General features: G+C 43.5%; 1 protein-coding gene across 5 annotated transcripts in view; it reads left to right on the top strand.

Moving 5' to 3' along the window:
• BARD1 (BRCA1 associated RING domain 1) overlaps positions 1 to 22,393 on the top strand; it is a 45,944-nt gene that overhangs the window by 14,276 nt on the left and 9,275 nt on the right. For 3 of the 5 annotated variants that reach the window (XR_011698399.1, XM_071562121.1, XM_071562120.1), the window contains 5 exons: positions 5,254 to 5,334; positions 6,013 to 6,185; positions 16,880 to 16,988; positions 18,689 to 18,824; positions 19,810 to 19,902. Coding sequence is in view for 2 of the 5 variants with exons in the window: in XM_071562121.1 (XP_071418222.1) it covers positions 5,254 to 5,334; positions 6,013 to 6,185; positions 16,880 to 16,988; positions 18,689 to 18,824; positions 19,810 to 19,902 (592 nt within the window). In the remaining 3 variants the exon portion in view is untranslated. Of the gene's footprint in view, positions 1 to 5,253; positions 5,335 to 6,012; positions 6,186 to 16,879; positions 16,989 to 18,688; positions 18,825 to 19,809; positions 19,903 to 21,018; positions 21,174 to 22,393 lie in introns of all 5 variants that reach the window. The other 2 variants (XR_011698401.1, XR_011698400.1) reach the window with 1 other exon arrangement.

Below are 22,393 nucleotides of genomic sequence, written 5' to 3'. Positions count from 1 at the left end.
CACTGCTCGTTGGGGTTGGCACAGCCCTCTGAGAACGGGCAGGGCTGCTGGAAAGGGGGTGGGCTTTCATCACTCCTGTGTGTGAATTGCTCTCAGTGTTGACTTCTAATGTTTATAATTATTGAGCTAAAATGGGAAGTGCCTTCTGTTCCTCATTAGTTCTGCTGTGGTTTTATCCATCAGTTCCATATTCATCAAGGTGCTCGTTAGCAAAGGCTTGTTTACCCAGGTGGAGCTGCAGGGTGATCCCAGTTACTGCTGCCTTGTAACCGAACCAAAACACGGCAAGTGAAGTGATCCTTTCAGTGTGGTTACAGTTTCCTTGCATGTGTCTGTTTCCAGGTACTAAACTTCCAATGCAGCTCTGAGAAGAATGTTTTGCTGTCTCAGTTTCTAATCTGTAGAAGGTTATATAAATAATCTCCTTTCTGTTCTGGTGTACTTTGTTCTTGTTATGTAGCTTAATCTTGGGAGTGTCATGGCATTCCAAAGAAGCTGCTGCATCTCCTGGTAGCCAGGAAGTGTAGGCACATTTACTAGTCTGTGACAGAGTAGATGAAGTTTCTGGAGACAAGATTTTTAAAATTTGTTTGGTCAAAATAGCCCTGCCATTTTTCTGTGTTTCTGGAAGGAGTGTTTCTCTTCCAGTTTTGTTTTATTGGCAATTTTTTTCCTTGTTCTTTCCACAGCCAGTAATGTTTTTCCATGTGTATAATGGGCAACAGGCTTGTAGCTGCCAGCCCCCCTCAGAGTGAAATAAAGTCTAATTCTCTGGGACTTCATTAATTATAAAAATAAATCTGTATTATTTTCATTAGCTGTTAAGGTCTAATACCCAGAATTTAATTAAAGCTAATTGAATTCTCTATTTTTTCTTATTTAAAGCAGATCATAAACAACATTATCAGGCATGAAAAGTAAGTGTTGTGCTATTTCAAATGATTCTGAGGGATTGTCCCAATTTACTTCTTCTGCTAGTTATTACCTTACTGAAATCAAAATGGTTCTCTAGAAAGGTTCTGGTGTGCCTGAACTTAATGCTCAGCTAAACTGATAAATGAAAATAAATGTGACCCTGCCTGTAGCAAACAGCAGTCAGATTACAGAGAGAGTGCTCAGGCATTGGAATGGGCTGCCCAGAGAGGGGGTGGATTCCCCATCCCTGGAGGTTTTTCAGCTGAGCTTGGCCGTGGCACTGAGTGCCATGATCTGGTAAAGGGACTGGAGTTGGACCAAGGGTTGGACTCGATGATCTCAGAGGTCTTTTCCAACCCAATCCATTCTATGATTCTATAGTCATTAAAGGTAAAAATTCCAATTAGTTAAAATACAAAATGTGACCTTTTCAACTTGGAATCTTCTAAACTAGTGGGAAACTGCCCAATCAACAGCCCTTCCACATGGGGACTTTTTGACAGTAGGATAACAAATGGTTCATAGGACAGCTCTGGCACCTGGGACACTGCACAGCCCAGCTTAACAAATTAGTGTGGGGAGAGAAACCCCCCACCTTTTTTGTACAGTCAGGTGAGCAGTTCCTTTGGTACCCGGGGGGTGTGTGCCCTGCTGGGCCACGGGGGAGCATCGCCCCTCCCAGAGGAACGAGACAAGGAAATAGGAAACAGCACCATGAGTTCAAATGCAGAAGTTAAGAACATGAAAACTGGCCACGAGTCAAAGCAATCCATCTTCCCAAGTGCTGATTTGAAAGCTTAGAAACAAATTACCACTTTTTTTCCATAATGCTCAGTTGTTATTTCTCTTGTTTCCGAGGCGGGTTAAATTTCTTGCACGCTTTGTGTTTGTTAAAGGTTAAGCACAACTCCCTTGTATGCTTGTTATTAATGAATGGTCTGCTGGGTAGGGAATTGATTTGGAGAAATTTGGGGTGAGAAATTTGCTGGTTGCTGGGAAGAGTTGGTTGGAGCATTTGCAATTCCTATGAGCACTCTGTAATTCATATTTATTCTCTTTGACTATTTATGAGCAGTAAATAATCAAGTTCCTCCCCAACCTAAACAAGCAAAAGTCTTTGGGTTTGAAAGGGGTTTTTTCAGTTCATTTGTTGACCAAAAGATTGAAGTCACTTGGTTACATTTGTAAATAAATGGAGAAGTGTTTGGTAGAAATAGTATGTTTTTAGCTTCATCTTCACGTACTGTCTGAAATTCTTTGGATCTTTTGAACTGGTAGAATATGTTTTCATTAACTGAATAATTTACATATGACTTCTGGGTGGAAAATATTTATGGTTAATGGAAATTGTAAAGGCTAAAATGGAAAAAGAACTCCTGTAAAATAAGATTGAAAGGACGCTTGGAGTTCTTAACCACATGTCTGTGTTAAAATCAGGACACAACTGACTTGAGAGAAAAGGGGAAAAAAAAACCCAACAACCTCGTGTGAGCCAAATAAAGATATTTTTCTGGGCTTATGCCATCTGTGGCTGCAGGAACTAAATTCTCCTTGGGAGGAAGTGTTTGTGAAGCCGTACAAATACCCTTCTCTGCAAGCTGCTGCCGGCTCCAGGTCTGCCAACAGATGGCCCCAGTGCCTTTCCTGCTGGTGTGGTTTTCCCAGCTCCTGTAAACCGTGTCAGGGAGGAAGAGCAAACCATGGCATTGTTGTGTTGTCACTACACATAAGCTTTGCTGTGAGCTTAAAACGTCCTTCACTTTGTTTCTTCTGAGTGGACAATTCTGCATTCTGCAGTAGTTCCTGCCTCTTCAGGAGCTGGATGTAATCCCTCATTGATAATGAGATTCCAAAATAAACACTTCCCAGTGAATTGGTAATGTTGGGGTTTTCTACCTGGCCTGTGTCAAGTTCCCTCTTTCTGAACAAGGAGTGTCTCTGTTTACCTTCCCACTCTGCTGTGCTACTGCCCAGACACATCCCAGGGTCCCTCCTCCATCACCTGCCTGTGGCTCCCCCTTGGAGTCTGGTGATTTCCTGCTGGCATTGCTGGATCAGCTGAACTCAAGGAACTGCCCAGACACATCCCAGGGTCCCTCCTCCCTCACCTGCCTGTGGCTCCCTCTTGGAGTCTGGTGATTTCCTGCTGGCATTGCTGGATCAGCTGAACTCAAGGAACTGCCCAGACACATCCCAGGGTCCCTCCTCCCTCACCTGCCTGTGGCTCCCTCTTGGAGTCTGGTGATTTCCTGCTGGCATTGCTGGATCAGCTGAACTCAAGGAACTGCCCAGACACATCCCAGGGTCCCTCCTCCATCACCTGCCTGTGGCTCCCTCTTGGAGTCTGGTGATTTCCTGCTGGCATTGCTGGATCAGCTGAACTCAAGGAACTAAATGTACTCAGCTGATTCCAGTAATAGTCAAAGTGCAACTTCATGCAGCATGTTGGAATCAGTAATTCCATACTAATAGGTGTAGTTCCCTCTGCTTTCATTTGGGGGAAAGATACATGGGATAGACTTACTTGTGACTGGGATTGCAACTACCAGGTCCTTACTCTTTGTTTAGAGTTTAGCAAAGCATTTAGTAACTTAAAATGTTAGTAATTCCATCAGCTTTGATAGGAGTGGTCAGTGTAAAGAACAAGCAAACAGTTTCCCTCCTCTGCCCCCTTGCCCCTAAAAAAAGCCTCCAAAAAAGCTCCTAAAGTGGCCAGTGTTAAAAAATGCACTTTTTTTTACTCCTGGATGTTGTCACTGCTGGCGTCCACCCCAGCAGCATTTGCTTTGGTACAACCACAGCTCTGTTATACAAATCAATGTTCAGAACTGATCTGAGAAGCTGTGGAGCTGTCTGATGCCCACACAGATTATTAGCTGTGCTTCCTGCTTTACAGGAGCACTCCTGAAATGTCAAACCCTTGCTGTACATGTTTGCAAACTGAACTTTAAATGATAAGCTCAGATCTCGCTCATTACAGATAATTGTGGCTTCTCTCTGTCGGAGAAGATCTCAGTGCTGAGCCTGTCTTGGCTGCCTCTGAGTAACTCCTCAGGTTTGATGCCTGTCTGCTCCCTTGCAGCCAGAAAGGATGCTCTGCTCTTGGAGCACTTTAATTGCTTTGAAAGGTAACGTTTTGCTGGGACATCTATGCTGGGAATATAATACAGGAAGTTTATCTCTGTGTTAATTTGCTTGATGCTTGTAGAGCCAGTGATTCTCAGCATTTTTTTTGTGAATTTTGAGTTTTACAGGCATTGCTTGCTGGATTTATTTCTGCTGAGCAGCCTGTCTTAATATGTTCTCTAACTAAAGAGTACAGATTAAAGCTATCTTGTTTTTTCAATGTGTTCCTTGGTAACACAAAAAATAGGATTAAGTTTATTTTTATTGTATTTAAAGCTTAATTTAATATTCTCTCGTCTTTTCTTTCTAAGGCTTGCTATGAGTAACACTTAGGAATTCCCTGACTTTCCACTACTACTGTCTCTTCAGGTTACTTTTCCACCTGCTTTTAAGATGGCCTGCACTGCAGAGATCTCTGACTCAGCTTCCACAGGAGCCTTCTCACCTTTTTATAGCTGCATCTGGATATGCTCCAATATTATTACCAACTTTCTCTCTTGTACTTTGCTTTTCAGAGTGTCAAAACATTGGATTCACAATTTCTACCATTTTTCTTTCTTTGCCTTGTCTCTGCTCAGCCTCTCTCCAAAATCCACTGTTTCCACGTACATCTCCTGGCTTATAGAAAAAACTGAATACAGCTTCTTCCAAAAAGCAATTTTAAACTATTTGGTAGAATAATTGTCAGTGAAGGTATTGGTGAGATTTAACATGAGTAGTAATTGTGGTGTTAAATAAAACTCTTTTCCTTTTGACTTGTGGAAAAACAATTTCTGGAAGCTTGTTAGGCTTATTAATTTATGTCACTTATGTTTTCAGCCAGTTATTTAGATCAGCTTAAAAAAATCCAGCCTGAAGAAAAAGGAAATTCTTGAGAAGTGTTCTTGTCTTTAATCCTTGCAGTTGACTCCAGTGGACAGATTGCAATCAGCACAAATTTTTCCATTTGCTTTAAGTCTGTTATATGCCTTTTTTTGTCTAGAAATGCATATTTGTGCAAAATGTGTTGGTGCTTCTAAATGAACCATGATGATAAACTGTGCTCTCTCCCAACCAGTTGAGCTTTTGCTGTCCTGACAATATCTACATGGAAGGCTTATATCATTCAGTTCTTACTGCAGCTACATTTAGAGTTTGGCATCTCTTAAATCTGTGTTGTCTTTGTGTATTGTTGTCATTACTTTTTCATAACTACAGTTTTTTCCTGTGTAGGGTGACTTGGCAGCTGTGGAAGAGCTGCTGAATAACGGGGCAGACCCCAATGTCAAAGACAATGCTGGCTGGACACCACTGGTGAGTGTTGAAGGCTTGTATTTTTCTGTCATCTAATCAGGTTTCATTTTATCCCTTCTTTCCTCTCCCATATTTCAGTTCCCTTTACACAAAGAATTATGCAAAGTCAAGAAGTGATGATAAACAAGGTTAAAATAATTCATTAGTAACTACTGACCTGCCCAGATCTTAACTCTCCTCTGCTGGGGTGTGGGGCACGCCAGGAAATCAATCAGCCTGCAGTTCTGCAAGTGCAGAAAATATAACTACAATAGCTAGAAAACGATCAGTTGCAAGCAATGTTTATATTTGATGGGTTCTTAATGTCCTCAGTGTTTTGGAAATATGTCAAGTAGTGGAATGAAAAAATTTCTCACTCAAATTACAGAAAACAAACAAAAGGTTCTTTTCAAGCATGACTCCTTCCTCTCCTGAGGAACACTCCTGACAGCCTGTAATCTGGAAGGCTTTGTTCCCTGCAGTCTTAATTTGCACACAGCTGGCCTTTGTTCAGCTCTTCTCGGGGCTTTCTGTCAGTGCTGGGTTCCCAGGTTAGTTCATGTCAGGAATGCAACGCACTATCCTCGCCTTGTCTGCCCCAAAACTCTCCCGAGTGTCTGAAAGTGAATGAGCTGGTGTGACAGAAGTCCTTCCCCTGAGCTGTGTCCCTGGATCTCACTCTCCTGGCTGTGCCCCCAGCACGAGGCGTGTAACCACGGGCACCGGGCGGTGGTGGAGCTGCTGCTGCGGCACCGCGCGCTGGTGAACACCACGGGCTACCAGAACGACTCCCCCCTGCACGACGCCGCCAGGAACGGGCACGTGGCCATCGTGGAGCTGCTGCTGCGCCACGGCGCCTCCCGGGACGCCGTGTGAGTACACTGGGAGTGACTGGGAACTGCTGCCCTGTGAGTACACAGGGAGTGACTGGGAACTGTTGTGCTGTGTGAGTACACTGGGAGTGACTGGGAACTGTTGTGCTGTGTGAGTACACAGGGAGTGACTGGGAACTGCTGCCCTGTGAGTACACAGGGAGTGACTGGGAACTGCTGCCGTGTGAGTACACAGGGAGTGACTGGGAACTGCTGCCGTGTGAGTACACAGGGAGTGACTGGGAACTGCTGCCGTGTGAGTACACTGGGAGTGACTGGGAACTGTTGTGCTGTGTGAGTACACAGGGAGTGACTGGGAACTGTTGTGCTGTGTGAGTACACAGGGAGTGACTGGGAACTGTTGCCGTGTGAGAACACAGGGAGTGACTGGGAACTGCTGCCCTGTGAGTACACAGGGAGTGACTGGGAACTGTTGCCGTGTGAGTACACAGGGAGTGACTGGGAACTGTTGCCGTGTGAGTACACAGGGAGTGACTGGGAACTGCTGCCCTGTGAGTACACAGGGAGTGACTGGGAACTGCTGCCCTGTGAGTACACAGGGAGTGACTGGGAACTGCTGCCCTGTGAGTACACAGGGAGTGACTGGGAACTGTTGTGCTGTGTGAGTACACAGAGAGTGACTGGGAACTGTTGCTGTGTGAGAACACAGGGAGTGACTGGGAACTGTTGCCCTGTGAGAACACAGGGAGTGACTGGGAACTGTTGCCGTGTGAGAACACAGGGAGTGACTGGGAACTGCTGTGCCGTGTGAGTACACAGGGAGTGACTGGGAACTGCTGCTGTGTGAGTACACTGGGAGTGACTGGGAACTGTTGTGCTGTGTGAGTACACAGGGAGTGACTGGGAACTGTTGCCGTGTGAGAACACAGGGAGTGACTGGGAACTGCTGCCCTATGAGTACACAGGGAGTGACTGGGAACTGTTGCCGTGTGAGTACACAGGGAGTGACTGGGAACTGTTGTGCTGTGTGAGTACACAGGGAGTGACTGGGAACTGTTGCCGTGTGAGAACACAGGGAGTGACTGGGAACTGTTGTGCTGTGTGAGTACACAGGGAGTGACTGGGAACTGTTGCCCTGTGAGTACACAGGGAGTGACTGGGAACTGTTGCCCTGTGAGTACACAGGGAGTGACTGGGAACTGTTGCCCTGTGAGTACACAGGGAGTGACTGGGAACTGTTGCCCTGTGAGTACACAGGGAGTGACTGGGAACTGTTGCCCTGTGAGTACACAGGGAGTGACTGGGAACTGTTGCCCTGTGAGTACACAGGGAGTGACTGGGAACTGTTGCCGTGTGAGAACACAGGGAGTGACTGGGAACTGTTGCCCTGTGAGAACACAGGGAGTGACTGGGAACTGTTGCCCTGTGAGAACACAGGGAATGACTGGGAACTGTTGCCCTGTGAGTACACAGGGAGTGACTGGGAACTGTTGCCGTGTGAGTACACAGGGCGTGACTGGGAACTGCTGTGCCGTGTGAGTACACAGGGAGTGACTGGGAACTGTTGTGCTGTGTGAGTACACAGGGAGTGACTGGGAACTGCTGCCCTGTGAGTACACAGGGAGTGACTGGGAACTGTTGTGCTGTGTGAGTACACAGGGAGTGACTGGGAACTGTTGTGCTGTGTGAGTACACAGGGAGTGACTGGGAACTGCTGCCCTGTGAGTACACAGGGAGTGACTGGGAACTGCTGCCCTGTGAGTACACAGGGAGTGACTGGGAACTGCTGCCCTGTGAGTACACAGGGAGTGACTGGGAACTGTTGCCGTGTGAGAACACAGGGAGTGACTGGGAACTGTTACCCTGTGAGAACACAGGGAGTGACTGGGAACTGTTGCCCTGTGAGTACACAGGGAGTGACTGGGAACTGTTGCCGTGTGAGTACACAGGGCGTGACTGGGAACTGCTGTGCCGTGTGAGTACACAGGGAGTGACTGGGAACTGTTGTGCTGTGTGAGTACACAGGGAGTGACTGGGAACTGCTGCCCTGTGAGTACACAGGGAGTGACTGGGAACTGTTGTGCTGTGTGAGTACACAGGGAGTGACTGGGAACTGTTGTGCTGTGTGAGTACACAGGGAGTGACTGGGAACTGCTGCCCTGTGAGTACACAGGGAGTGACTGGGAACTGCTGCCCTGTGAGTACACAGGGAGTGACTGGGAACTGTTGCTGTGTGAGTACACTGGGAGTGACTGGGAACTGTTGCCCTGTGAGAACACAGGGAGTGACTGGGAACTGCTGCCCTGTGAGTACACAGGGAGTGACTGGGAACTGCTGCCCTGTGAGTACACAGGGAGTGACTGGGAACTGCTGCCCTGTGAGTACACAGGGAGTGACTGGGAACTGTTGCTGTGTGAGTACACTGGGAGTGACTGGGAACTGTTGTGCTGTGTGAGTACACTGGGAGTGACTGGGAACTGCTGCCCTGTGAGTACACAGGGAGTGACTGGGAACTGCTGCTGTGTGAGTGCACAGGGAGTGACTGGGAACTGTTGTGCTGTGTGAGTACACAGGGAGTGACTGGGAACTGTTGTGCTGTGTGAGTACACAGGGAGTGACTGGGAACTGTTGTGCTGTGTGAGTACACAGGGAGTGACTGGGAACAACCTCCAGAGTGTGTGCTGAGTAAATGGGAGGCAAAGCTGGTAACATAAATATGACTTGTTTGAAGTGAGGGGGTGGGTGCTAAATGTGTGCTCTGCTGTGCTTGTGTCCTCCTTTCTCAGGTAGGTGTTTCCTTTCCACTTCACTTTGTCCTAAGCTTTTCTGAGGACTCCTGAGTCACACATAGCTGGAGTACTGGAGACTGTAGTAGGAAAGTAACAACACATGCTTACCCTAATCTTACACTTTCCTGTTGGCATCTTGTTACAGCAACTGTCAGCTTGGAGATGCTGAGCTAGATGAGTTTTGAACTGCTACAGCTGTTTTTTGTCTCTCTGCTGTTACTACACTACTTGCTAGCAGAAGGCATTTTGGTCCAGCCTCTTCTGTTTTCACAAATTGAATAGGCAGAGGCTGAGCTTTGGGAAGTGTTTCATTATTTTCATTCTGGATGAAGGCACTAATCTTTGGTACACTTTTTAATTAAAAAAAAGCAAGCTTAGAAATATTTTCAGTTGATTCTTCTCTGCAGTTACACCTCCTGAAGATTTTGGCATTTGTGTATTGGAGGTGCTGAAAAATCCTTTAGTCTATGCATAACCCTGCAGCCTATTAGCATTTCAGACACTAAATGTAATTTTAGGTGGTGTATTGTTGTTGTGCCAGAGCCTGTGTGTGCAAATTGGAGTCCAATGCAAATTGTCAATAGGTGTGTGCATGTAGTAACACAACAGGATGAATTCTTGCAGGGCACAAGTTTCCTTGGCAGCCACATAAAGAAGCATAAATAAGTTCAGCTTAATCACTTCAGCTCTTCAGATTTGCTCTGGAAGCTTACAGAATTAAGGTGCTCTGTGGGAAAGCATAGTTTTCATAAAGTCCTAATCTTGACTTTATTTAAAAAACAACAAGAGAAAAACCAAAACAAAGCAACAAACTCTTGAGACTTCAGCGCGAAAGAGTAAAACAAGGATCAGTTGTTCATCTCCACTTTGTTCTTGAACAACAAGGACCAGCACATTATACCCTGAAAAGCAGACAGATTCAGAAACTCATTTTCAAGACACTTGAGTGTCAGGGACTGGTTGTGTCACAGTTATCACTTGTTTGTCTGGTATTTGAAAATGTGGCACAGCCAACAGCCCTGCTGGAAGGTTTTGACAGGACTTGAGCCCTGGGAGGTTTGCACAGCCAAGACTCCAAATGCCAGCAGTGGACTCTGCAGGTCTCTCATTAGCCCTGGTCTCTGCTGCATGTGCTCACACAAACAGAGATGAAGCTGAACCTCCTTCAGCTCATTCTACATGAGCAAACATGACTTTCTGTTGAAACAAGGTTTTTAATCAGGGACAGGGAGATTTATGTAAACCTTTAACTCTGCCTTAACTTTTTACTGAATGTAGATAATGTTCAGTTCAATATTTGTGAGATTTGTCTGACAGAACCAGCCATGGATTTTTGACAAAAATCCAGTCCTGAATGTCCCTCCTGGAATAATTGAGGCTTCTAGGTCTTCCTTTTTTTGTCTGCAATGCTACTGGGTGTGTTGCTATTGCATTGGTGATGGAAAGGGATTGGGTTTCCCCCCATCCCTCTATTTTTACAGAAGGCATTAGATCCACAGAGTAAGGGATGTACAAGCAAAATTTTCAGGTTTGAATAGTAAGATTCTGCTGACCTCTTCTAAATGCTGTCGAGAAACTGTAGAAACAAGAACAGTGTTTCTGAGACTTCTAAGAATGTCTTGTGCCTCCCTTCCTTCCTTCCTGTGCCCTCCTGGCTTCCAGCAATGAAAAGTGCTGCGACCTTGCCCTCGATCATGACTTTGCAGATCTTTACTGGGTGTTTCTTTTTCTGCTGCCTCTGGTAGTTGTAGTCCTAATTAAGCAGTGCTTGTATTGTCTAGGTAAGTGGATTTGAACCATCTTTATTGTAGAAGGTTTACTTTATCCTTTTTTCCTAGTGGATGCAGGTACCCTTATAGCAAAGTCTCATCTTACAAGAGGCCTGTTTTCCTTTAGTGACTTTTTTCCTGGATCCCTGAAACCTGCAGACCAGAGTTTTAAAAACAGGAGACAAAAACAGGCTGAGCACTCAAGATGGTGCAATTATAGTTCTTTTCATAATGACTGGTTATAGCTGTCCTCTTTGCACCTAATGCAGGACCTGCTCACCTTCCCATTGCTACTTTGGACCTTTACGGTACAAATTGGGCAGTGATGAGTAGAATTTGCATCTCTTCCCAAGGGTTTATTTTCTTGAGGAATATACCATAGGAGTCCCTTAACTTTAGAGGTGTACAATGTGTGAGATGAGACTATACCAAGCTAATTTTACCAAACCAATGATTTGTGTATTTTTTAGCTTTCTTTTTCCTTTTTTTTTTTTTTTTGGTGTACAAAACTCTTTCTATTCCTTTTGTGGGCTCTTCAGCTTCTCAATGAACTCACTTTCAGCCCAGGAAAGGGCCCTCCTTAATATGATGGGATAAAGTGATTCTTCATTACCTCACAGGAGAGCAGGGGGGAAAGTTTCATTAGTTCGCTGTGGTTGCTTATAAGTCTTTTCCTTTAGCAAAGCTCAGTAAAATGTGACCATGATAAATGTGTTCAAATGTTACTTGGGACACTATGAAATATATAGCGTGAAACCTCCCAAAAGTGACTGATGTCTTGCTGCTGTTTTGACAGCAGAATTAACTCAGTTTTGTGTCTTAATGTCCCTTGTGTGTTGGAGAGTTAATCTACTGGAATAAAAACAGAGCTTGTGCTGAATAGCCTGCTTAGAGCAGTAGTTTTGAGATTCAGAATGATACTCAGCTGTGCCAGATGAAATATGTTTTTAAAGATGTGCAATATTTACTGACTGCAGGCCCAAAGGCACGTGAGCCCCACTGGTCTGTGGAGGGATGTGGGATATATCTAGAAGCAAATACAGCTGCTTCCTCAGGGCCCTTGGAGAGGTGCACAGGTATAACTCTATCCAGGGAGCTGAGACTTTGCAGTTGCAGTTTAGACCATCAGGTTCACAGGGCCATTGAAGCACATCTCATTCCAACCACCTTGCAGGCTGTTTTTCTCCTTGAATGTGAACACAGAGTGCATCAAGAATTAACTGTATAATACGAAGCAGCCACATACCTTTTAGACCACAAGAGTACAGATGGGGCCTTCCTCTTTTGCCAGAGAGTAATCCTGGGATTTCTGTATCCTTTGGCAAAAAAGGGTTTTTTTGAAATCTGTCAGATTTAATAGTTGTGGCACTTCATTTGCCATTGAAGTTTTCACTGACTGGGAAAGATACGAACTACAAATGAAAAGTATTATATGGACCAATGGACCTATTAATTGTCCTACTGGTCTTGTTAATTTTTTTAAGTTAATCTCCTACACATAGCTAATTTTTATTTTTATGGCTTCTTTCAGTGTGCTTGAGTTCTGTCTTTTTTTCTTGCTTCACAGCAAGCCAAGTGATTTGAAAAATTAGATCTGTGCATTTGCAATTTCACAGCACTTCCTAAATGCTCTCCCTCAAATGGGCTGGCTTTGCAGCTCTTCATGCACAATAAGTTCAGCATTAGTAAAAATTGTGGCCATGCTCTATTTTTTTAGGTGTTGGCTGTCTGAGTAGTTCTGATTCTGAAGAAACCTCTGGGAATGCTTAGGGATAGACTGCAGTCCTCAATTATGAATGGCATAAGGGCAAAACCTCTTCTAACCTGCAGTTAGTTCAGGAGGCATCAGGCCCATGACACTGACAGTTTTTTCTGCTTGTTCTGAGGCAGGGCAGTGGAGGTCTTTGCTGTCTAAGTCCAAGACAGTATGTTTAACTTCCTGCTGACAGCAGGTTAATTAAAACCCTGGCTCTGTTTGAGTATCTCACATAGTCTTTCTAGCTACACAGATTAAGTTTTCTTTCTTCTGTCAGATTCAAAGAAGGTTTCTATTTACTGATGCCAATGGGGTTTTGGATTTTTTGGTTTCTATAGATTTTAAAAGTACTTGTAACTGTAGTAAAAAAGCAGATGTAGTATGTTAATATTTCTGGTAGCTTAAGTTCCTTGTTTATGTATCCCAAACCCTAGCACATACCAGTAGCTCAAATTCTTTTAGTGTTTAGATGTCTTTTCAAGGTAGAAGACTAAGAAGGTCTGCAGAATGAAACATAAACATAAACCAACAACCTTGAGTCTCAGAACACTGGAAAATCTCCAAGAGCTAAAGAAGAGAATGATGAAGACAGAGAGTCCCACTGACCCCAAACCCAAATCATAAGGAGGTGTGACCAGAAGCAAGATGGGGCTGGACCAAGAAATGTGTGAACTGGGGATTGGGTGGGCAGTATAAAAACCATAGAGATTAGTGTTCAGGAGGAGATGTCATCATGTCTTCCCAAAAACCCTAAGCCTAGACATTAAAGAATCTACCTTTTTATCTTATCCCACATTAACTTGGCTCTGTTTGGGGTCTGTCACAGCACCATTACCATATGCTTCACATCCAGGTGCTGTCTGGAGAGCCCTGACCTCGTCCTGTTCCCAGGTGGGAGTTGTGGTTACTGCACTGACCCCTTGTTGCTGGACTTGAATTCAACACTGAACTTGTTTGTGGGGCTGGGGTAAAACTTGGCTTATGTGGAACAGGAGGTTCCACCATGACTTCTGGTGCCAAAATGGAGCAGTTTAATACTCCTGATTGCAAAGTATTATGTAGTTATTGTTTGCTTACATCAGGAGCTGGGCAAGTTTGGGGCTTCTAAACAATTAACAGGCGTGCCTCCATATTTATCTTCTCTGGTCACTTATTTGCTGGAAGTCAGTGAAACATTTAGAAGGGAGCTGTAAAGTTTCTTTGTGGCTATGGCAGTAACCTCTGTTGTCTTCAAACCTAATACTTCAGCAGTGTTTTGCCATAAACTGGATCCTATTTCTGAAGCTTTTCATAAGAAGTTCTTTGATGTGTCAGTCCTTAAGATATCATCTGTCATCTGGTGTAAAGTCATGCTCAGAAGATTACGGGGAGTTGCTCTTGGCTGGGCTCATCTCTGTTCTCAGCACAGCCATCCTGCTCTTTGATTGGAATTTGTTCTAGCTGTAACAGCCCTCTGCTGACTACTCATACCTTGATGACTGGCTAATAGGAGGCTGCCTGCATCAAAGGGTACGTCTGACTCTTGAATGTTTAAAACAACTTTCAAACAGCCCACTTGCATTCTGGTACAAACAGGTACGCCTTGGAGACCTTGTATTCTGGCTTAAGCACCACAGACAATTATTTCTGCCTTGTAGGAACAATTGAGTCTTCCCTGAGTGTGGGACTCATCATGTGCACTGGGTCCATTCCCCACAAACCCAGACCTGTAGTCAGAGCACTCATAGTTCCTGATATTTCTAAAACCACTGTGTGTTAGGGTGGACCTGTTGTGCAAGTCTAATTTGGTTTTGCAAACTGGATCAAAATTCATTTTTCCCTCTGAACAGGGTGGATGATTTAATAATGCCAAGGTCATGGGTTCAATCCCCTGTATGGGCCATTGACTTAAGAGTTGGACTCGATGATCCTTGTGGGTCCCTTCCAACTCAGAAGGAGTTGTGGCTCTGTGATTCGGATTTCCCTTGTTCAGCTCAGCTGCATAAAAGCATTTTTGCCTAAAGCTTCTCTTTCCCATTGCTGTGCCTCACTGGTGGTGGGGTGCTTGCACAGATTTGGTCCTTAATCCTGGTCACAGAGTCAAAAATAATATAAATAAATTCCTAATATAATAAAAACAGTTCTTCAAATTCCTGTACTGGTCAGGGTGGCAGCCCAGGCTGGGCAAGGGCTCTTTCTGATCTTACTGTTTGGATGGTGAGTGGGTGCCTAACTCAGAAGTGCAAATATGGTTTTCATCCTTTTTCTTTGAAAAAGATGAGTAAATTACAACAACACCCTACTTGAAATCTCTTGTTAGGATGTGCTTCTTGTCTTGGTTTTTATTTTGCAAACTCTGTTTTCTCCTGTGTCAGCTACATTTTCTCATTTCTTTAACAATTTGCTTTGTTGCAAATATTCACAACTCTTAAATCATCCCTAGTGCTGGTGTTCCTTTTCCAGACCTCAGCTCCCAAGTTTGTCACAATTTAACTACACCACCTTAACATCCTGTAAATAGCCATTAATTCTTCAATGCTGCATAAAGATGGGAGAGCATTTCACAGCACTTCAGTAAGAAGCAACTGAAATGAGCTTAAAAATGTAGGAAAAAAATTTAAGTGAATACAGAAGGAGGAGCCAGAGTTTGCAGTTTATTTGGCAAAAAATGTTCTATATTTAACTCTGATGGTCTGTATATTAATCTATGGTAAACATTCCTGAGGTTTTTTATCAACATCCTTCTGTGCCTTTGGAGGAAAAAGCACTCCCAAACCTCTCCTACTGCCATGCAGTGATTTCCTCTCTCTGTTCACAGTGAAAGGTCAGCCATGTAGTCTACAGGTGATTTTTAGTGTATGTGATGATGAATCTATTCCCCCCCTCCCCGGATCATTGTTCAAAGGAACTCTGTCCTGCAGCACTTTGAGTTGAATATGGCCCTTATTTAAAGAAAGGGAAGAGCTACCCTGATGATGCATGACAAAACAGGAACAGCATGACAATATTTAATGGGCTGCAACTCCCAGGACTGGGCAGAGATTTAACCAATTATCTTTTAGTCTGCAGAGCTGGTATTATGCCTGCACTCTGCTCATTAGTAGCACAGAAGAGCTTGGGGTTGGTAATGTTGTAAAATACCATCCTGGACCCTTCTGGGGGGCATTTTTGTGGGCTGTTGTTTTCCCAAGGGGCTGTGTTAGTGAGCAGTGCTCAGTCAGGAGCACAGAGGGGTGCTGAGGTCAGACACAGCTGTCAGCTTTATGCTGGCCAAAGCCCCCCAGTTAAGCCAGAGTGAAGACTTCATGATTTGAGCTTCTCTTTGGGCTGGGTTGGGTTTTGGCCTTATGTGGAATTCCCTATAAAGCTTCCTAGATTCCTGCTCTGCACAGGAAGGGGTGGCTGAGAGGCAGCTCTTCAAAGCTGTGGTGGTTTTTTGACCCCTTTAAACGTCTCATTGTTTGATGACTAAGCTTGCCGGGTTTCAGACACTGAGTCAGGGCTTTGTTCTCAGTGACAATCTTCCGCTTAATAATGGGCTCTTATTATGCCTTTTGAGAGCAGAGCTACGTGAGGTGGGGAGAAGAGGATCAGCTGGAATAGCCATTATTCCCATAAAGGGCAAAGCAAGCAGAATATTTCTCCAGAGTGCTGGCAGAGGATCCTGTTTGCTAATGGCAGTAATACCTGTTTGCAATTTCAGGCTTTTGCAGCTGCAAAGTTGTGTGAAGAGAGAGAAGCCATGGCTGTTCTTGGTGTGTTTATAGCACATCACATCTGTCTGAGGAATGCTCAAAGAGGAAATGGCTCTTGAAGCACATCTAATAACTGTGAGGTGCCACATACGATCAATAGTCTTTGACAGAATTGGCAAACCGACTAAAATCAGAATGAATTGGCTACAATGTGTTCTGTGGAACAGCACACAGGGGGAAAATGAGATGCATACTCAAGTCTTGGAAGTGCAAGGGAGCCACAGTTCCCAAGCAGGAAGCAGACAGCTTTTCCCATAAAAGCACAACCCCATCAAACTCCAGTGTTTAATACAGTGCGTAGAATCTCCTGACATGTCGTTTATGGCAAATGGAGAAGCCAGAAATACATTGCTTGGTTATATGACTGCAGTGAAAGATTAAAGCTGAAATTTCTGGGTCTTGCAAATGATATCAAAGTGCATCTTGAAACAGTTTAACAAGGACTGTGGTTTATTTAACTGAACATTCTGCTCTGAACATCCCTTACTCCTCAGCTGAATGCAACAGCTTGTAATTCAGTATCCATCTGTCTTGGATGCAATTCTTACTTGAAGCTTTGTGCTTTTAGCTGAAATTACATATTAATAAGAAAGTGGGAGGGAAAGCTACCCAGCTAATGTGCCCAGTTAGTTAAGAATCAAGTCACATTTTATTTACTTAAACCCATCTGTGCTTGTTTTGCCAGTAATATATTTGGTCTGCGGCCTGTGGACTATGCAGAAAGTGAAAAGATGAAGTCTGTGCTAATGTTACCAGTGAAGAATGAATCATCTTCATTTAACCAACCCTCCAAGGTAAATGTCTGTCTGGGGCTTTCTCTGGTTTTGTTGTTTTTGTTTTTTTTTAAAAAAAAACTCTGTAAGTTCATCCTGTAAATATTGAAGGCTTGGACATAAGTAGAATACATCACCTGCTTTACAGGGAGATTTTAAAAGTGGGAAACTCACCTGGACAGTATTTCTAGAATACATGTGAAACACATACAAGCCATGAAATTCTGTTACAGCTTTAGCTGGGAAAACAAAGGGTATTTCTTGTTCTGTGGCTGTATTATAGGAGAACGAGCACTGTGATATTCCTCACGTATTTTTGCTTGAGCCTGACTATTGATGTTGGTTTTCTGCATATTTAAATTTGTTCTACTCACCAAACTGTCTGAAAACAGCAGCAGTCTTTGCTCCAGGTGCTTTTTGTGTGCCTTGAAAAGTCTGTTCCAGAATCATCCTTTGCCCAACAATGAAGATATCACAGCTGAAAACAGCTTTTGGAAGGTTGTTTTGGAGTTTTTTGTTTTTCCCCTGTTTTTGCTTAAGAATTCTTAGGACTTGTAACCAAAATGAGGTTATTCAGACCTAACAAGTTACAGGATCATGAAATTCTTTGTGCTGCTTAATGGCTGAGGATTAAGCTGACCTGGCTGACAGAAGCAGCCCTGCTTCACACCAGGGTATACACCTTGTTCTGATCCCTCCTCACTGAGGATATAAGGTACCCATTGGCCCAAAGTAAACTGCTGCAGCTAAATCAGCAATTATGTGGCTATTTCTTCCACCTGTAGCAAATGGAACTTGTAGCTCTTCTGTTGCAAATAAACCTCTTTTTCATCCTGCTGCAATTTGCGTTTGCCTTGGGCTGAGTGTGTGCCCATGGAGGCCCACGAGCTCACAGGGATGCTTTGGTCCAAAGCCTGAGCCTGCAGGGTAACAGGATCTCCAGGGTGTGTCTGTGCTGTGGGATCTGGGAGCATTTACAACAATCCAGGAGCTGAAGTGCCACATCCTTGTCTGCATAAACCTTGAGCAAGCAGCTCCTCTTATTTACATTCGTAGTAACCACATAAAAAAACCACTTAAGCATTCACTGCTTACAGGGCAAAGCATTAGGGACTTTTACTGAAAGGAGCACAAGTGCTGTGGGGAGAGGCTGAGGGAGCTGGGGGTGTTTAGCCTGGAGAAGAGGAGGCTCAGAGGTGACCTCAGCACTGTCTGGAACTGCCTGAAGGGAAGTTCTGGCCAGGTGGGGGTTGGTCTCTTCTCCCAGGCACTCAGCAATAGGACAAGGGGGCACGATGGGCTCAAGCTCTGCCAGAGGAAATTGAAGTTGGAGATCAGAAAAAACTTCTTTGTAGAGAGAGTGCTCAGGGATTGGAATGGGCTGCCCAGAGAGGGGGTGGATTCCCCATCCCTGGAGGTTTTTCAGCTGAGCTTGGCCGTGGCACTGAGTGCCATGATCTGGTAAAGGGACTGGAGTGGGACCAAGGGTTGGACTTGGTGATCTCAGAGGGCTTTTCCAACCCAATCCATTCTATCATTCTATGAAATGCAGATATTAATTATGTAGGTTCCTCAACAGCATGTCTGTCAGTAATACCCTGTCCACTAAGTTTGCCATGGGTTGTGTTTCCAAATACTTATTAAATAAAGCTGTCCAAAGTTAGTTGCTGTATTTATGTTCCCAGACATTCAGCTTATTGTAGGATTTTGTGTTCCTGCAGGTGCTGAGCCCCAGCCAGCCCAGAAATGGCCCTCTTGGTTTGCTGGGGAGCAACCTTAGTGCAGCACAGCAGAAGTTGCTGAACGAATTAGGAGCAGTTCTGAAGGCTCAAAGGTGCACTGAATTTAGCAGTGGAGGTATGTAAATGTCTGTCCAAGTATAAGTAAGTGCAGTTCTGCACCTTATCCTTCAATATACCACTTGCAACAGGGTTTTTTATAGTTCTTGGTGAGGGAAGCTTCTGAAATCCCTGAATTGTAGCTGCAGTGCAGTGCTGGTGTGTTTTGCATGTAAACACATATCAAGCCTGTCTGGTTACCAAAGCAGGAGGCTTTGAGGGGAGCCACAGTTTGGCAGCATTTTGTCTGTTATTTAAAATCCTTAAGTCTCCTCAGAGACCTCTTCTCTTTACACCCCCTTTACCAAATTTAAGGTCTCTGTACATGCGAGAGATCCTGTAAAGTTTTTGCCTTCCAGAAGTGAGTCCTGGGCAGATGGTGCCTTAGAGAGAGCCTGTCATTGCCCAAGAGTCGACACGTCTTCTGACATTCCTTCAAATTTTGTTCTTCCTTCAGATTGATGGAGCCAAGTTATGAAGCTTGGGTTTGGGTTTTTTTCCCCCTTTGAGAAGGAGGACATTGTCTTAATCCCTCCTATTATATTTTCTTTGGAATTCTGCTTGGGAATAAATGCTAAGGCAATTTTCCCCTGCCATCTTTCACATCTGTGCTACTACTGCAGAATTTTCAGTTGAGTTGTGTTAGCTTTGCATTAAAGCAGCAAGATCCCACTGTGAGATTCCTGTCAGACTTAAATATAACTTTAAAAGGATTGAAAAAATTACTATCCTATAAAATGGAGCCTCATTTGAAGGTTTAAGTGTTAGCTTAGAACTATGACTTCCTTTTTCACAGCAAGTATATGTTGAAACCCACAAAATTTCTAATAGCTCTTCTACTAACTTGTGTCATAGCCTCAAAAATCACATACTTGTGCTAGAAAGAGTGGTTGATAAACTATTATAGCTTGTTTTTCCTTTAAATGGTGATTGATTGCTTTTCAGCCAGGCATGGTGCTGATTTTTATGTGCTTTTAGTCCTACTGATGTAATCTCTCTCCCAGTAACTCATCTCGTTATCCCTGATGTTCCAATGCCACGTACTGTCAAATGCATGATGGCTGTTCTGACTGGATGCTGGGTCCTCAGGTTTGAATGTGAGTATTAAATATCTGGGATTCTTAGGGCTTTTTATATAAAAATTGTAGATGGGATTCCAGAATTTTTTTTTTCAGCAACTACCCTATTGTCAATGCTCTATTAACATACAGTGTGAGGGTTTTGGTTTTTTTAAAATCTCCTGAATGACAAGAAATTTAATTAATGTACTACTTCTTTCTTGTTAAATGAGTGCATTTCATAGTTTGATGTGTTGGGTAGGTCATAGCCTAAGTGTCAGTGGGGAGTGAATTTCTTCCTTGCTACATTAAGACAGATTTGGAAGATTATGGAAAATATCCTGGGAGCGAAGAAGGATTTTGTTGAATTCTAGGACTTCTTATCAGCAGTTTCCATTAGAATTGATAGGAAACATTGGCTTGCTTGGGGTATATGCTCAAGGGCTGGAGGAAAAAAGCTTATATTTACATATAAGCTCAGATCTGTTGGAAGTTGCAAGTTCTAACCCAAGTTGCAAGTTGTTCTGATGTCATCTCTCCTGTGATCTGTAATTAGTTTTTATACAGAACGTGCCTTTTTATACAGCTGTTCTCTGGAATAAGGCCCCAAATTCTGCTTTTTATTTGTCCTTTCTGATGTATTTCTTAGCATCTGCTCTCACAGTAGTTGCCAAAGCCATCTTCTTCCCCTTGACCTTTATGTCTAAGTCTCTTTTGCTAATAAGTACACTACAAATGAGTTAATTATCCATGGAAAACTCACAGACAAATTTCATTCTGGTTTTTTACTGTGTGACTAAACATCAGAATATAAGGATTCCTTAATGGTCTAAATTTTCCAGTCAGTAATGTTTATGCAGGCACTGTGCAAAGCCTCAGAAGCTGCATTCTAGTTTTGCATCTGAAGCACATCCTCAGGTTGAACTCAGAGTGTTCATTTGGCTTCGAGATAGTCTGTTCTGTGCTATTTTTGGAAGTGTCTGTTGAATTGTGTCCCTTCAGAAATATCTTCTGCAACACCTACAGTGGCTCCTGTTTGTGGCCTTACAAGCAAAAGGAAAACACTGTGTTGTCTCTGTGTTCCTACAACTGGGAGTAGCTTCTTGTTGAGTATGTAACATGGAGAAATGCTGTTTTATGTTTCATCACCTCCAGGCACCTGTTAAGCAGAGGGAAGGTGGTTTCCTGTTTGGAGACAGGGATGCAGCAGGAATCTCGGCAGGCCTAGAAGTGATGTTTGGGTCTTGTAATTGGAAAAGGTGCTCTGGAACAGCATCCTGTTTAAATAAGACTGGATAACCTGTAATGTGGTGAGTCACTTTGCAGGCTCTTGGCTTCACTCAGTTCAGAAGGTCTGCACACACCCCATCATACCTGCCAGAGTGATTGTCCTTTATTTCATTTTACCTTCTTGCTACTCAGATGCTTAGAAACCTTCTGGGTGGTAGAGGAAGATTTAATTAGTGAGACCTGAATTTAAGTCTTTGTGGAAGAACTTTTATACTTAGAAGGGAGTGGAAAAGAAAAAAAAATAAGTGAAATAGTCTGGGGATTATTCATGGAATATTTTTATGTTTTTTTATTTGCAGCTGAGTTTTATTTTTATGCTGTTAGTACTGATTAGTACAACCCTGACTGCTAATGCTCCCAGCTTAGTAAGCAACATACTACTTAAAAGCCAGTGATTCTCCTCCCTAGTGGGAAATGTTAGTAATAACTCATGGGGTCTGATGCAGCTAAGTGCCTATAATTAACAGCACCACTCCATCTGTTCCCACCAGTCTGTTATCAGTCTTCTTCAGAGTCATTACAAGTTAAAGATTGTTATAACAAATAATGGGACTCCTGCTGATGGAACATTTGTCTAGGAAAAAGAGGTCTTTGCTTTTCTTTTCCATGATTTCTCTCCTAATTTATTGTGGCTTTTGGACTTCTGTTTGGATAAGTTTCCTCCAATGTGATGCAAATAAAGTTCAAAAAATATGTGCATATTCTGGTTATGTAATAAATTCAAGAAGCTGTTACGGTTCACTGTTCTAAAGTGAACTCATGTTGAAAAACTTCACTAAAATATCTGAAAAAACAAAGCTCAGAGAGGCACTTAGTGAAGTGCTGACTGTGCATATGTGAGTATTTGAAGGGTTTTTTTACTACAAGGTAAGCTACATTTGACTTCTATTTCTAAAGTTATATTTATAGCCTATACATTATACCACTTTCTAAAAAACCATCACGAAACACTGTTGCAAAAACAGTATTTCATTTGAGAGTTTCTGTTAACTCTTGTGTCACAGAAGCCTCAGCTCTGGTTGTCTAATAAAAAGGAACATCCTTCTCTTGGGTGATTCTCTGGTGCTTCTGTGTACAGGTGTCCATACACACAGAGACAGCATCCATTAGTACTGGCAGAGAGGTAGTGTGGAATTTTCCAGCAGAGTTTGAGCTAAGTATAAGGCTCCTAAGTAGCAGAGAGCCAGGATTGAAGTATATTATCTTCAGTTTTGGGATTCCCTTTTGTCTTCAGGTGGAC

This window comes from Pithys albifrons, chromosome 8 (genome assembly GCF_047495875.1).
Source record: "Pithys albifrons albifrons isolate INPA30051 chromosome 8, PitAlb_v1, whole genome shotgun sequence".
Lineage (NCBI taxonomy): Eukaryota > Metazoa > Chordata > Aves > Passeriformes > Thamnophilidae > Pithys > Pithys albifrons.
Note: the sequence above shows the minus strand (reverse complement) of the source record. Positions and strands in the feature narration are given on the sequence as shown.